The sequence below is a fragment of the Malaclemys terrapin genome, chromosome 3 (assembly GCF_027887155.1).
Source record: "Malaclemys terrapin pileata isolate rMalTer1 chromosome 3, rMalTer1.hap1, whole genome shotgun sequence".
In the NCBI taxonomy this organism is placed as follows: Eukaryota; Metazoa; Chordata; order Testudines; family Emydidae; genus Malaclemys; species Malaclemys terrapin.
In genome coordinates, this window is record NC_071507.1 from 66,355,114 (window position 1) to 66,371,986 (window position 16,873).

The window sequence follows — 16,873 nt, forward strand, 5'->3', positions numbered from 1 at the left end:
GGATTAAGCCTACAGAAAATCCAAAGACAGGATTTTTAAGAAAAAACAAAATAAAACAAACAAAAAAGATACTTGGCCTGTTCACCATCACCCCCAGCAAACCAAAACACATGCTGAACTCTATCCCTGTAATTACACCCTATTGACTTCCATGCAAGTTAAGCATGTGTTTTATTAGATCAAGCACTACAACTGTATTATTCTTTGCTAGAAAGGCTGACAGAGTACTGGACTGTCTAAGAGAACTTCCATTCTCGGATGTTGCCTCCACGGTTCCACTGTCCAGGCAGGCTCCACAGCCTCTGCACATGCTACTTTCCTGATTACAGCCTTTGACAGCATCTCATCCTAGCTGCTTTGGGCATATTAAGCTTCTGTAGCAGGAGTATTCGTCCAATGGATTGGAAAGGTTTTTGGAGCTGTGCCTCTCTCTGGCAAACCTCTATAGGTTCTTCACTAATCAGGCTCTTGTTGTCAACACAACTTTTTACATGCAAGTGTTGAAACATGCATCACTGATAACTTGATACACGGGCTAATTAAGGTTTTCAGCATGGCGTTCACAAAAAATGGTTTCACTTTATTTTTTTGGTGTTTGTTGTCTAGCAAAACTGAAACACAAGTAGCCAAGCCAGGCACTGGTTGATTTGCAAGGGGGTCAAATCCTGCCCCATCCCAGATGTGGTGCAGCTGGGGCACTCCTCTATTGGGTTATTGTACAATTCCCTACACCCAAGGTTGGGATGTTGAAAATAACTGCACAGCAGGTTGACAGACAAGGTGGGTGAGGTAATATCTTTTATTGTACCAACTTCTGTTGGTTCAAGACAAACTTTTGAGCTTACAAAGCTTCTTCATGTCTGGGAAATGTATTCAGAGTGTCAGAGTTAAATTCAAGGTGGATTAGATTGTTTATCATAAGTAGTCAACACATTTCAAGGGACCATTCAAGGTGAAGTGGCCAGTTAACACTCTTCCTATCCTAGGGGAGAAATGAAGGAGGGTTGATAGAGAGAGAGGCCGCTGGAGGGATTGTTAGTGGGTTTCAGGTTGTTGTAATAAGTGAAATCCAGTGTCTATTCAGTCCATGATTTTTAGTATCTAGCAAAGTTACGAATTTAAGCTCCCAGGCTTGTCTTTTGAAAGCATTATGCATGTTTTCTTCGAGGATGAGGACTGACAGAACAGATAGAAAGGTCACATTGTGTAAAGTGTTCACTCACAGGTGATACTGTGTTTTTATCTTCTATCATTTTCCTGCGTGAGTTTAGTTGAGAGTGTAGCGATTGTCTTATTTTACCCACATAGTTGCTACTGGGGCATTTAGTGCATTGGATGCGGTACACCAAATGCTGTGATAGGCATGTGTAGGACCCATGGATCTTGAAAGATGTGCTGTGAGGGGTGTCGATCATTGTAGCAGTGGAGATGTCTGCAGGTTTTGCATCTATTGTTTTGGTAAAGTCTAGCGTTGCATTGGTGTGTCCTGGACTGTGCATAGCAGGTAAGAAGGTTGTTAATAAATAATACACCTCTACCTCGATATAACGCTGTTCTCGGGAGACAAAAAAATCTTACCGCGTTATAGATGAAACCGCGTTATATCGAACTTGCTTTGATGTGCCGGAGTGCGCAGCCCCGCCCTCCCGGAGCATTGCTTTACCGCGTTATATCAGAATTCGTATTATATCGGGTCGCTTTATATCAGGGTAGAGGTGTAATACCTGGCTTTTATACAGCATTTCTCATTACTAGATCTCAAACGAGGTCAAGTGTCATTATCCCATTTTACAGATGGGGAAGCGGAGAGACAGAAGTGAAATGACTTGCCCAGCAGGCCAATGGTAGTCGGGAACAGAACCCAGATCTGCTGAATGCCAGTCCAGTGCTATATGTACTATGCCACACAGCCTAAAGGAGCAGAGTCCTGTGAATTCACATTTTAATGTGGGCCAAAATCCGTTCGCAATTGTAACAATGTAAATCCAGCATAAGTGCACTATTCAAATTCACACTCATATAACCAAATTTGGCCCTCAGTTTTGAGGCTAGCAAAATAATCAGAGAAGAATGAAGATAAAATAAATTTAAAAAACAACATTTACAAATAATTAAGTTGATATTTATTTTTAAAGGATTATGAAGGTATAATTAATAAATTTTCCATAAAATACTTTTAAACAAATTTTTGGTAGACTAATAGTAAATGTACTACATGCAGTCTTCCTCTTCACTTGTGTTTGCACAAGTTTCCTCTAAAAAATGTTACACCTTTTTCTCATTCACTGCACAATGAGTGAGGCTGGTGTCCCATGGACAGAACAGTACATGGTTACATAATTAAAGAATGAATTTTAACATATGTACCCAACGGTAAGAGTTATGGTTGCTTGTGTAACCTTATCTCTGGAATTTCCTAACTTCTGAGTGGTTCGCTTAGTAATCTTAAAGTTCCCTTAATACAATTTTTTGTAAGGAGCATTTTTAGTAGAAATTATGGTGCCAAAATTTTAGATTACTCACCATCCCCACAAAATAAGATTTAATTTTATTTACAATCTCAGATGATGTTTTGGCATATGTTAATGTAGTACAGCATGAGAGAGCTTGGTTAGCTTGGCTTGATATTGAAAAGGTCCTATGCTTTTCAATATCAAGCATAGGGGGAGAATTACCTACTTTGTGTTTTGTTTTTTTTAAATAAAGTTTGATACTGGCTTTTTGAGTGGAAAATTGATGAGTACATTTGGGATCCAGTTTTTCTGGTATCTGTATCAGTATTTTAATGGAATAGAACTTGCTGCAGACAATATCATATAGTACAGAATTCCAGGAAAATGCCAGATAACTTTTTTGCATGAACTGTTTGTTCTGAAATACTTTAATATTCTAAAAATGTAGTAAATTGCACCTCATATTTGAACATTTCCAAAAGAGAAAAACCTCTGCTATCTCAAAAAGAAGAACAGGAGTACTTGTGGCACCTTAGAGACTAACAAGTACTCCTGTTCTTCTTTTTGCGGATACAGACTAACACGGCTGTTACTCTGAAATCTGCTATCTCAGCTCTTGACACCCTTCCTACGGGGTTGTATAGTTAACAGTACCTGCGAAACTGAGTACACATATAATTTTCATTCATTAATAGGATTGGATTTATTCTTTCGCAGCATGTATAGGGATGTCCCAAGCACACTGCTTTCCCATCATCTGACCAGGGCATTTTCCACAGTTTCACAAAATGATTTGTCCTTTAGTCAGAATTTGGTTGACAGACTGTCAATATGAAAATTCTGACAGGTATGAAAACAAATACATCTAATAACACTCCATTTTATGTATTTGTGTACATTTGAGAAGAATTTTTAGTTTCAGAAAGTTGATTAGATGTTAGCAGTTTCATAAAACTGATGATTTAACTTTTTTAATGGTTTACCTTAACTGGCGCAAGATACATATGTACCGTGGCCATTGTACTAACACTCACCACCTCCGGTACCTACAGTAACTTCAGTGTCTTCCTACATTTAGGATGTTGAGAATTTCAGGCCACATACTGTATAAAGTGAGACATTGAAGAAATGTTTAACAAATCAAAACCAGACAAACCTTGTGGGAAGAGTACAGCAGCCATCAGCTGTCAGCCTGACTTGGGTTTCATAGCTATCCAGTGGACAAACAACTTGTTGAACAGGAGGGCATTCCACTGTGCTGCAATCCACACTGAAAACTGAAGAGAAAAAAAAAGAAAAAAAATTAAAACTCTGTTCAACTCTTGCTACAGAAAGTCTTGTGTGAAAGACACCATGATGAAGAGCCAACTTATTAATTCTTTTTATCTAGGCCAGAAAAGTTGCTTCACTTATTAACGTTCTCCAGACAATACTGAAAAATAGTTACACTAACTCTGACTTCTGTTGCATTTGCAGGATCGAGGACTAAACAAATATTACTCCATTAAAAATTTATAAAGCCACCCAGACAACTCAAATTCAAGTTTGAAAATTCACACAAAGGTGAATAATCATTACATGAACATGGGTGATGAGACTTTGAGAATATTGAAAGCTGAAAAAAGCAAATGCCTGACATTTTTGGAGTATAAAAGTACATTTAGAAACAACAGGTTTTTTCTAATAAATAAATAAATAAAAATAAAAAACCTAGTAAAATAAGAACCTAATAAACCTACTTTATTTTATTTTTTTTTGGTGAAAAGTGAAGCCTATGTATTAAAAGTTAAAATGTCTGGGGTTTAACCAGTGAAAAAAAATATTTATGCTTGGAAGTACCTGATGTACATCATCAGTTGTATTTTTAATGGATGTTCCATCAGGCTGTAATGTTCAGGGGTTTGAACATGACTGATAGTTCAGCTGCCTATTATTACTGCTTTTCCTCTTTAGGAGAAACAAAAACAAACAACTTATTTTTACGGAGGGTCAAATGACTGAGGAAGCAAAATTTATGTTGAAAATGTGGTTAAGCCCTATAATTTATAGTCAAGAAGTTGAAACCTGCTTTTTCTTAATTAATCCTAAATATACAATGTTTAAGTAAATTTTATTGAAGCCTTACAAAACGGTCATGAAAGTTACCAGTCTAGACAAAAACCTATTTGCTCTTCCTTACTACTAGTATAGTAATGAAAAGCCTAATGAAATTTAGTTGCCTTTTTTTTTGTTTTGTTTTTTTAATGCTCATATGAATGATGAGGTGAGTAGAATGTTACGGTACTGACAATTACACAAAACAACAAGCAATGCTTGATAAAACTCTGTTGGTATCACCTGAAGTGGCTGCTTATAATGGTGTGTGATATTTCATTATTCATAATGCCTTCTTCAATTATAAGAGAACAGACAGCAAGGTTAAATTCTAACTTTTTGAAGCTTTATTTTTGCATTCCCTATGGCATGATCTTCAGAAATGTTGAGCACTAATAGCTCCAATTGACTTCAAGGAGCTGTAAGCTGCAAGTCTCAGAAAAAACAACACCGTGAATATTTCAAGAAGGATACCTAGAAATTGTTGTAATCAAGTTTAATAGACACTTTAAATATTTTGGGGGCAAGTCACTTGCCCCAACCCACATCTAGCATCAACAGAACTAGGTTAAGAATTCAGAAATTCTTGTCTTCTAGTCCAGTGCCTAACCCATTAACTTGCATAGTATCGACATGGCTATTCGTGGTACTGGAAATTCAGAATGTATTTCCAATTTATGTGGGGAACAAGTGGAAGTGGAAGCTTTAAGCCACTATAAATAACCAGCACAGCAACCAGCCACATAAAAGCAGAATTTTATTGACAAATACACAGAATTATCTACACAGCAATCTACAGAAATCTTTAAAATATGAGCAATTCTGAATTTAAAGGAAAAAATTCCATTTACTAATCTACACTTAATTACAGCATTACAGGATGAACTTATAAAACTACAATTCACCTCAAAGTTCGCATATCATTTTATAATACAGACAGTAAGATACCGGTCAGATTTTTTTAAATACCTTTAACATTAAGAATTTTTTTTTAAAAAAGCAGAGTTATCACTCATAAGTTAAATGTTTTAAGTATTTTAATGAATCGTGTTTATTTCTTCTACTGAAGGGTTGACTTTCTAATGTATCCAATAAGAACCTAAATTTAGCCATTTTGTCCCATAAATGCTAATGTAAAATGATGTTTGTTGTTTAGTGTAACAGAAACAGAGAATCAGTGTCCAATTTCTTGGTCTTCAAGTAGCCATATTTTACTATCCTGGCTTCAGGGCTTCACAAGTTGTGCAATATCCTGACGTCCAGCAGCCACTGAGCTATTCCAAGAAGCTTTTCCACCTCAAAAATGGTCACAAGAGGCAATCTTCCCATATCCCAATCACATTCATGGAGAAGGATAACAGGGAACTCACAAAGCAATGATCTCATCCAGCTCTTCTGAGAATCCTTTCTGGCTAACTGGTTTTCATATCTTTCAATGGCTACAGCAAACTGGTGCATCTCCCATACATTCCATTAGCACAGCTAAGGTGAAGAAAAAGGTCTTTTACTCCTGGACCTCTATACAGTATTTGAAAAAAAAAAAAATCAAAAAATGTCACAGCTGAGGGACATGGCAGGATTCCAAAGGAATACACTCAAATGGTCTGATTCCTTCCTGGAGAGACTCACCCAGTGGTAATGATGGGAAACTGCACTTCCACCATCTCTGCACCTATGGAGTTTCTCAAGTACCAGCCCTCTTTGGTACTATTCAATATTCGCATGCAACAACTAGGAGGTAAGACATAATAGGCATAAGTGCCAACAATATGCAGATGACACTCTATTCTATCTGTCCTTCAAAATACACATTACTACAACTGTCAGCCAGTAAATTCTGCGTTCTGCCAAGATCAGCTCATGGATTGAACAACAGTCGCTTGAAGCTAAAGGCAAGTTAAATGGATGTTATGCTTGTTGGTAGAAGAAAACACTAAGAAATTTGGAGATACAGTGAAGTCTCCTGTAGCTGAAGATACTCAAACACAACTGGTCAAGTCAGTCCACAGTTTAAGAGTGCTCCTGGATTCCTTGCTGACATTAAACCCTCAGACAGCAGCATCCACAGGAGTTTCTCAAGATGTTCTGTCCCTATGGGTCCTCCATGTTAGGCACATGCACACCCATGCACCTTTAACCAGACATTTTTCTTCAGTAGTGCCCGTGGACCTGTGTCCGAGCCCTACACACCCTCATGTTTTGGGCCGAGATTATATAGGGAGTGGCAGACCCACCATCATTCCAGCTCCTTCTCAACAGCGCTTCTTAATGTGCTAAAATGCATCCTGAAACCCATTTAGGTAATCTTTGTATGGAACAAGAATGTCTCCATTGCAGAGAAACTGAAAGGACTAAGAGTCTAGGAGAGGATCTGAAGGGTTTGGTCCCATCAAGATAGAAGGCAAAGGCTCTTATGTCTAGAGTATTAAGACTGACCTCTTCCCTTGAAGAAGCTTGAGGTTTGGGGTGAAAAAATGGAAGTTGAACGTCCTGGTTGAGGTGAAAGTCTGAAGAGACTTTAGGTAGGATGGAGGATGAAGCAAGGATGAAGAGATACACTGTGTTCTACTGAGACAAAGTATGATGGATCAGCTATAAGCACTCAACTCAATTATTGTTCTGTCTGAAGTCATGGCTACAAAAAACACAGTTTTGTAGGATAAGTGAAGAAGGAAATAGCTCCCCAAGGGCTCAAAGGGTGGTTTTCTCAAGGCACTGAACTAAATTAAGGTGCCAAGGTGTAGTGGGCTCTCTTACATGAGGGAAGAGGTTGGTTACTCACTTTAAGAATCTTTTAGTGGTAGTGTTTGTAAAAACTGATGACCCTTGGGCTGATTGGTGAAAGGCTGTAGGGCCAGCCAGGTGGACTTTAACAGAGCTGAATGATAAGTGTAGGCTTTTCAAAATTTATAACAGATAGACAATCAAGTCCAATGGAGAAGTGGGCCTCAAAAGGAGACAATGACCACTGTGTGCATCAAAGCTGGAAAGGCTTCCACTTTTGAAGGTATGTTTTCCTTGTAGTGGGCTTCCTCCTGTTTAGCAGCACAGACTGCACCTTGAGAGCAACCTTGCTTCAAGTCCAAGAGCTATCAAGGAGCCATGCACAGAGGTGTAAGAGTGAGAGATTGGCTGCCTGACCCCTGCATCATAAGGTCAGGCCCCAAAGAGAGGATAAGAGGTGGCCTCAGATATATCAGGTCTGGGAACCATACCTGTCTCAGCCACGTTGGCGCTATAAGGACAACTACTGCTTTCTCATGTTTCAGTTTGTTCAGGACTCTGAAGATCAATGCCATTGGTCTTCAGACATACAGACAAACCAAGGCCAAAGAATAAGGTGGGCATCTCCCAGGGAGTTCGGAGTCCCCTCCTTGATCAGAAGTGATGGCATTTTGTGCTTCAAGCTGTTGCAAATAGATCTATTGCTGGGGGGCTCTGCACAAAACAGATCTTGCAAAAGATAGGACTGCTCAACTTGTACTCATGATCCTGGCAAAAATACCTGCTCCAAGTGTTTGCTATCTTGTACAAGCTCTGCCTGCACTCCCAGAGATGTGGCAACCCTTCTCCTAAGGTCCTAAAACACTTTACACTCTTTGGAGGAGATTTTAATTTCAGGCCTCATCAGAAGATGATGAAATATGGTTTCCCCCATTGTTGGAGCTAACAGACAAAGGGGAGACAAAGATGGTGAGGGATGGTAGAAAAGTCTTCCCTAAAGATCCCTGCTATGGATGAAGGCAACCTCCTTCTAGATTGGGACTTTAGGAGATCTTGAAAATTTCGGAGCAGTCCAAGATGACCGGTAAAGGCCGGGGGGGGGGGGGGGGGGGAGAGATATTCTGCCCTTTGAACTGCCGAAAGTGGTGGGCCCCATTCTGAGGATTCCTTGTAAGAATGCCAGACATTACTTTTACATTTAGTATCCCTGGAATGAGGTCCGTGAAATGATCTAAAGACCTTGTAAGGGAAATTGGTCTCTCATGGTCTGAGTCCGAAGAGGAGATATAATTCTCCACGGTAAATGGAGGAGCAGTCCCAATTGGTATTTAGAGTTTCAGTGTTGGAAAAAACTGGTACTGCCCTAATGTCACTGACATAAAAGAAGCATTCAAATGAGGTAGCAGCAGTGGGCAAGGCAGCTAAAATGCCAACAGATAAGTTGGTGTTGAGGGAGCCGTCAATGTCCAAAATGAAGAAGCTAGGGAAAGCTATGCTGGAATCATCAACAGTGCAGAGACTAACACCATCAGTGCTAGCTGGTGTAACAAAGAAAAGCCTGGTATTGGCACACACACTAGGTCCCTCACTGCACGGAAGGCCTGTGGAGTTAACGGTCCTGGAACCTACAGTGCTGGGAAGGAAGGACCCAGTAATTATGAAGACACCACTTTTGATGGTCCTGGAGGAACAGAAGTCCACAAAGCCACATCTAATGAGGCTGGTGAGCATTGGTGCCTGTGACCAGACCTCAAATGGATATCAGAGGGCTTACTTTGTGAGGCGAAGAATGGGACTTTGACCATTTGTGAGACTTGGAGGAGGAGGATGGCTTAGAGTGCTTTGAGATGGCTGCTGGGGACAATGAGGAGGGGTGTTTCTCTCTCGAATTGGGCTTTGAAGCTGGGGCGGGTGCTCTCCATGGACAAAAAGTCTGCCTTCTTGTGGTTGGGATACAGTTCTGAAGAGGGACACACTGCCTCTTCCAAAAGGTGGACTTTGAAGCGAAAATCCCTCGTTTATTTGTGCTGATAGGAAAAGAGGTACAAATCCAACCTATCCCTCATCTAGACAATTCAAGCAGCTTTTGTGTCTATCCATGACAGTGACCATGGTCCCCTGCATGTGGCACGCTGCTTAAACCCTGGGGATTTTTTCATGTTAAATCCACCAGATTTTGAACTATACTAAAAATAAACTAGAATTAAAAACCATATACGGTAAGATGAACTCTTTGCAGACACTGGAAAACCAAAGCTAAACAGCTATTGGAAGCTCCAACTCTGGCCATGGGTGGTGAGAAGGAATGGAGAGGGAAGTCCCTTTTATGCCCTTGGGTTGACATACACGGAAAGCATGGATGTTGCCTAATGGTATTACTGGCAAAAGTCTCCAACTCAAGTGCATTGGGAGCATATGCACCTACAATGGAATGTATATGTGCACAATCACTTGAAGGAGAACTTCTGAGGTACAAATACAGGGTAGTGTACATTATAAGGAACAGGCGTTCAGAGATAAGTGATAAAAATAATTACAGGTCTGTCGCATCTTAGGCGCATTTAAGATGTGCGATTTCAGCTTTACGCGGTCGGCAAAAACAAAAAAAGAAAAATAATTTAAATACTATTTCTGTAGTGCAGGCAATTCCACCCCCGCCATTACATTCAATGTAATTTTGACTATAGGCGATTTTCGCTTTAGGCGCTGACTGCAGAACGTAACTCCAGCGTAAGATGAGACAGACCTGTATAGGCATAGAAAGACTACTTTATAAAGAGATGCAGAGTACAGTGAAACTGATTAGAGAGGAGATAAATAAAAGGAGAAGGGATAGTCTCTAGGAGAACAGTCCTTGAGCTGGACTCCAAAGATATGGGTTCAATTCCCAATTCTACCACAGAGTGGAACCACGGGTAAAGCACTTTCGGTCTCTCTCAGCTCCCACTCTATGAAAGAGGGTAATACTACTTCCCTTCTTTGACCCTTTTATTACCTTGTCTATTTAAAGTTTTAAGTGCTTTAGGTCAGGGACTTTCTCTTATGATGTGCCTGTACAGTATCCAGCACAATGGGGAGCTATTCTTGCCATTCTACCCCAGTTCAAACAATGATAATTCATAAATTTTAAGCTCAGAAGGGACGATTATGATTGTCTAGATTGACCTCATAAGGTAGAAATTCAAAAGATAGAATTTCAAAATAATGAATAGTATACAGAACACAAAATCAGGCACCCCAAATTACCCTCTTCACAAGGGGACATTCAATAAAACTGAAAGGCAAAAAAATTGAAATTAATAAAAGAAAACATTTGCTTTTTTTAATTTAACATGTAATCGACCTGTGAAACTCTTTGCCACTTGATAGTATTGAGGCCAAGACCTTAGGATTCAAGAAAGGATTAGACATTTATAGGGATAATGCAAAAAATCTATAGTATATTAAATACAATAAAAAATGAGAAGGAAGATATACCCTCATATTAAACAAACAAACAAACCCACCCACCCACCGTGGGGTAGTATCTTCCACAGCTTCTGGTACTGGCCATTGTCAGCTACAGGATACTGGACTACTGGTCTGAACTAGCATTGATCCTACCAATATAGGCAAGTATGTACCAGTTATAGCACAGCAACAACAGACCTGATGTCTTTGTGACAGTGAGGTTTACTTTTACCCCAGATCTCCTACTGTTTTTGTATAGATTGTTCGTGCACGTTGTGTTGTTTTTGTAAATGTAACTTACAGAATCTTTGTAAATCCACAAACTACAGGTCCCCTACGATTTCCATTTGAAATACACAATCACTTATCAGCATGTGTAAGCCACGAAGAAATAAAGTATATGCCCTATACTGAATATATATTTTGCCCATGTATCACAACAATGGTTTGGTCATTTCCCTGTACTTAAATCTTGTATTGATGTATTTGGCCCCACCTAATAGTTTCCTCTGATCGCCTACCCTGTCAAATAGTCAGAGTCATAGAATTTAAAGCCAGAGGGACCACTAGATCATCTTGTCTGACCTCCTTTATAGCAGAGACCACTACCACCCAAACACTAACCCAACAACTGAAATGAGACCAAAAGTATTACAACTCTCAGAAGACTAGACTATTATGAGCAACAGCAGAGAACAGAAGGGCCCAAAGCACACCAATGCCCGAGGACCCAGATAATCCTAGCTTTAACTAATGATTTTAGTTTATTGTTCATTTATTGTATAATGCTATGTTGTATATAACCATTGTATGCTAAATAGAGTACAATTGCAGGATTATAGAAGTAGAAGGACTGGTTTACACTACAAAATTAGGTCAACGTAATTTAGGTCAACCTACAGCCACTGCAGTAATTCAATTGGCTGTTGGTGTCTACACTACCATCCTTCTGCCTGTGAAACACATCCTCACCAGGAGCACTTGAACCAACTGAAGTGGGGCATTCTGTAAGCATTGCGTTACTTACATTCAGCCAATGTAAGTAACGCAATTTCTACATCAGTGGCTCTCAAACTTTTTTATTGGTGACCCCTTCCACATAGCAAGCCTCTGAGTGCAATCCCCTTTATAAAATTAAAAACACTTTTTAATATATTTAACACCATTATAAGTGCTGGAGGCAAAGCGGGGTTTGGGGTGGAGGTTGACAGCTCGCGACCCCCCCTACGTAATCACCTTGTGACCCCCTGTGGGGTCCCAATCCCCAGTTTGAGAACCCCTGATCTACATGGACACTGTGTTGCCCTAAGTACACGGAGATAAGCCCTACGCCTCTTGTGGAAATGGAGTTATGTCGGTGTAGTAGGGCACTTACATCGGCAAGAGCAAGACTGTAGTATAGACACTGACACAAGTTAGGTCGACCTAACTCTGTACTGTAGACCAAGCCTGAGATTGATCAGTAGTTAGAAGGGATGATTATGTATTAGGTATCCAAGTTAGGAGGGCTGAAATGCAAGACCTATAGGCTAAGGCCTGTAAGATTCTAGCTTAGCTATTTTAGGCCTTAGAGATAAGAAATATTGACATAAGTAAGTGACCGAAGAATAACCTGATGCCATAAGATGATGGGAAAAGATGTACCAAGGGGTGAAATCGTGAAAAATTAGAAAGATTAATTTTAGATGACAAAAATGCTCTAGAGGCACATTTTTCTCTAATACTTGCCTTAACCACAGGCTATAGGTTTTGTGTCAATGATAAAAGGAACTATACACAACTTATAGAAAACCTCATGTTTTGGGGACATCAGGCCAATAAGGAAAAAGAGGGCTGACACTTTTGTATACATCTGCAGAGCATAGGCATGGTCAAAAAAAATCAAATTATTAAAAGGGGGTACCCAGATTGGGAAAACTCAGCTCCCTATGGGAAACTCCAGCAGGAACTATCCCTGAGACCCCCCATCAGACCCTAACTGTATCTAGGAAGATGTGAGTACAACTGTAGCTAGAATGTGTGTAGAGATATATCTAGGATTTATATATGCGGTGATATTCATAACTGTGCTGGTAACTTTAATAACATTGATAAAAGATATTAGCACTTGTTCTTGTGATTGTATATGCTACTTTCCTTGGCCTTCATGTGTTCCTATGTGCTCTAGATTTGAAACAACAGGCAGAGGTAACTGTTGAATTTGATACTGTAGCCGCCAAAGCTGAACCCACAGATATTGTAATACAAGATCACTAAATTTACTTTAAATAAAAATAAAAGGCTACATGGCAAATGACACACACACACACAGCACAGGAAGGCAAAAACCCACAGAGCTCACTGCAAATCTGATCTGGGGAAAAATTTCTTCCAGACCACTCATAAGACAATCAATTAGATCCTGAGCATGCGAGCAAGAATTAGCCACCCTCTCCCCCGAGAGAGAGAATGCACGGTGCCACCTCAGAGCCCTGGTCCAACCCTCCAATGTCCCATCTGCAGCTATGGCCATCTCCTGATGATTCAAAGGAAGGACATTAAAAAAAAACCCTCTCAGAATACAGGGGGAGAGGGGGAGGCTGAAACCGTAAAGCACGAGCTTTAGGAACATAGGACATAAACCAAAAGTGAGCCCCAGGGCTTTTGAGCCTACTCCAAGTACTGATGATGCAGGGTGTTGAGTTTCACCTTTGATTTCAATGGGGGTAGCATCTCACAACTGAAAGTTATTTGTGAGTTCACACAAAGTGGAACATGGACAAGGGTTGAACATGTTGCCCAGCTCTGAGTGTTCCTTTGACTCACATGTAATGACTGCTTACTTTTATTGGCAGATCCTCATTTTATGGCCTATGAAAATCTTCAGACTTAGGAAGTATCTTTCTTACCCTTCCTATCAGACTTGTAGAACTGGAAGGAACCTCGAGAATGTACCTAGTCCAGACCCCTGTACTCAAGGCAGGACTAAGTATAAGAACATCCCTGACACGTGTTTGTCTAAACTCTCCTAAAAAAAAAAAATCTCCAATGATGGAGATTCCGCAACCTCCCTAGGAAATTTATTCCAGTGCTTAACCACCCTGACAGTTTGGACATTAGGAAAAACTTCCTACCTAAAATCACCCTTACTGCAATTTAAGTCCATTGCTTTTTGTCCTATCCTCAGAGGTTAAAGAGAACAATCCTCCTTGTAACAACCTTTTATGTATTTGAAAAAAACTTATATACCCCCTCAGTCTTCTCTTCTCCAGACTAAACAACCCAATTTTTTCCCCATCTTCCCTTCTAGGTCATGTTTTAAATCTTTTTTGTTGCTTTTCCCTGGATTTTCTCCAATTTGTCCACATCTTTCTTGAAATGCGGCACCCAGAACTGGACACAATACTCCAGCTGAGGCTTAATCAATGTGGAGTAGAGCAAAAGAATTATTTCTTGTGTCTCGCTTACAACACTGCTGCTAATACATCCCAGTTTGATGTTTGCTTTTTTTGAAACAGTGTTACACTGTTGACTCATATTTGTGATCCACTATGACCCCCAGATCCCTTTCCGCAGTACTCCTTCCTACGCAGTCATTTCCCATTTTGTGTGTGCAATTGATTGTTCCTTTTTTCCTTCCTAAGTGGAGTACTTTGCATTTGTCCTTATTGAAGTTCATCTTATTTACTTCAGACCATTTCTCCAGTTTGTCCAGATCATTTTGAATTTTAATCCTATGCTCCAAAACTCTCACAACCCCTCCCAGCTTGGTATTGTCTGCAAACTTTATAAAAGTTTACTCTCTGTACCATTATATCAATCATTGTTCAAGATATTTAAACAGAACTGGACTCAGAACGGATTCCTGTCAAACCTCTCTCGATATGTCCCTCCAGCATGACTGTGAACCACTGATGACTACTCTGTCGGAATGGTTTTCCAAGTTATGCACCCACCTTATAGTAGCTCCATCCAGGTTGTATTTCCCTAGTTTGTTTATGAGAAGTTCATGCGAGACAGTATCAAAAGCCTTACTAAAGTCAAGATTCTCACATCTGCCGCTTCCCCCCCATCCACAAGGCTTGTTACCCTGTCAAAGAAAGCTATTAGGTTGGTTTGACATGATTTGTTCTTGACAAATCCATGCTAACTGTTACTTATCACCTTATTCTCTTCTAGCTGTCTGCAAATTGATTGCGTCATTAAATAGTAAATGCAGTCCTCTCAGTAAGAAAGGAACTTCTTGGAAGTTGCATATGTTCTGCTTAACCTGCATATCAGATACGTCATTTTTGCAAAAATTATCTATGGTAGTATACACCACCCTCTCATAGGTCCTCCCCCCCCGCCACCCTTTATTTAAGTTTATTTCAGCAGAGAAAGAAATATTTGTTTAAACAAGTTTTGGGGGTTTTTAAATGGATGTTGTTCCAGTGATGTGCAGTAGACAGTTATTGATGATATAATGCTTGTAATAGGATATTCAGAATATTTTACATTGTTTACAGTGTAGTCTGTACTGGAAATCATTTATATTATACATTATGTTTCTTAGATATAGGTGACAGGAAAAATTTCAACATAAAAAATGGCACCCATTTTTACCTGGTTTACATTCGTAGAGATCACAGCACTCCCCTGGCTTCCCTGATGCTTTAGAAACCAATATATTCAAGTAGCCTGGTTGGCAAACTTTCCTCAAGCAACCTGCAGGGTTGCACACACAGCGGCTTGGAAGTGGACAGCATTCCCCTGGAGGAGCATAACCTTCAATCAAAATGGAATCTTCTGGACAGCGAGGAGAAAACTGGACCTCACAGCGGGCCTTGGAACAGTCAGGTTTCTCTTCTGAAAAGGAGAGAGAAATCAGCATACTGCGTATGTCAGTAAAAAAACTGTCCGGATGTTTAAGCTCCACAGCACTGACAATTCTTTGACAAGCCTGAAGGCTATTATCCTTGCAGGTGATGTGCCACAAGAAAAATAAGGATTGGCTAACATCAACCAAGCTTAACAGCAGCACTGGGATCTACTAAGGTAGTAATATAATTAGAGAGATGATGATAAATATATGTTCAATATATTTTACTAACTCTTTATTTGCCTTTTTTATTTTTTAGTACTGCAGAATGTAGTGAAACTAAATGTTGATTTGGCTCTGATAATAAAAAAAATACAACCCCTCTCTCACTGTAGATGAGCCTGGTAACAATGCCTATAGTTAATGTTGTCTAAATCTTTCCATACTAAAAACTGGTTTTCAGTAGCTTATAACTTTGTGAACTTCAGCTGTTTGAGCTGAAATTTCACATGCTGGTGTGTGTCTCAGGTTGATTTTTAAGTTTCAGCAAAAACAGTTCAGCCAAGATAGGAAAAAATAAGTTATTTTGCCCATGTTAAAAAAATCATACAAACTGTTTCATTAAGAAGCTCTGAAGCCTCCATGCTTTGGAGCAGAGATCTGAAATTTGGCTGGGGGAAGAGGGATCATTCTGGTATCAGGGATGTGCCTTTTGCTGTCCCCATGAAAATCCACCCACATTTAGCCAAGTTTTAAGCCTCCAAAAAACAGCAATTCATACATGTTCAGAAGAGGCTTGTAGAGTTTGGCAGCTATGGACTCTGAAGATTCTTTCTGCATTAGACCTGCTTCCGCCGAGGGCTGCAGTATACGAGAAGGATTCTTCCTGCATCCACTCTTCCTAACACAGCTAGGGCCATGGAGACCCGCCTGCACCCTCAATAGTGCCCCTGCTAGTGCCCAGGAAGAGGACGCGGCCCCACTGGAATGCAGAGGGGTGAGGGGCAGAAGGCGCAGACAAGCTGGGAAGGTGAGATAGGGAAATATGTGGGGTTGGATGGGGTAACAAAGCAAGTGAGGCAGATACAAGCTGGGGGAAATGGGCTAGAAAGGAGGCAAAGACAAGCTTGGATGGGGAAGGTGCATGGCTGAAAAAGGTTATGACGGTAGAGGAATAAGACAGATAGGCTGTGAGGCTTCATAGGGGCAAGCTGAGTGGATAAAGACGGGTCTTTAACCAGTAGTGCACACTCCTTTCCCAAAACCTGGGAAGCAAAGCTTTCAGAGTCAACATTTCTCTGCTGTCTAGAAAATAACAAAACCCACTGACAAAGCCTGCATCTCACCCGCCTCTAATGGCTGGTCTACAAAG

General features: G+C 40.2%; 1 protein-coding gene across 4 annotated transcripts in view; it reads right to left on the reverse strand.

Annotated features, from left to right (window-relative positions):
- CRIM1 (cysteine rich transmembrane BMP regulator 1) overlaps positions 1 to 16,873 on the reverse strand; it is a 308,859-nt gene that overhangs the window by 165,761 nt on the left and 126,225 nt on the right. For 2 of the 4 annotated variants that reach the window (XM_054022215.1, XM_054022213.1), the window contains exons 3-4: positions 15,306 to 15,548; positions 3,610 to 3,730 (exon numbers count right to left, since the gene is read on the reverse strand). The exons of 1 other annotated variant lie outside the window; for it this stretch is intronic. In XM_054022215.1, coding sequence (XP_053878190.1) covers positions 3,610 to 3,730; positions 15,306 to 15,548 — 364 coding nt within the window. The remainder of the gene's footprint in view (positions 1 to 3,609; positions 3,731 to 15,305; positions 15,549 to 16,873) is intronic. One more of the 4 variants, XM_054022214.1, reaches the window with a different exon arrangement.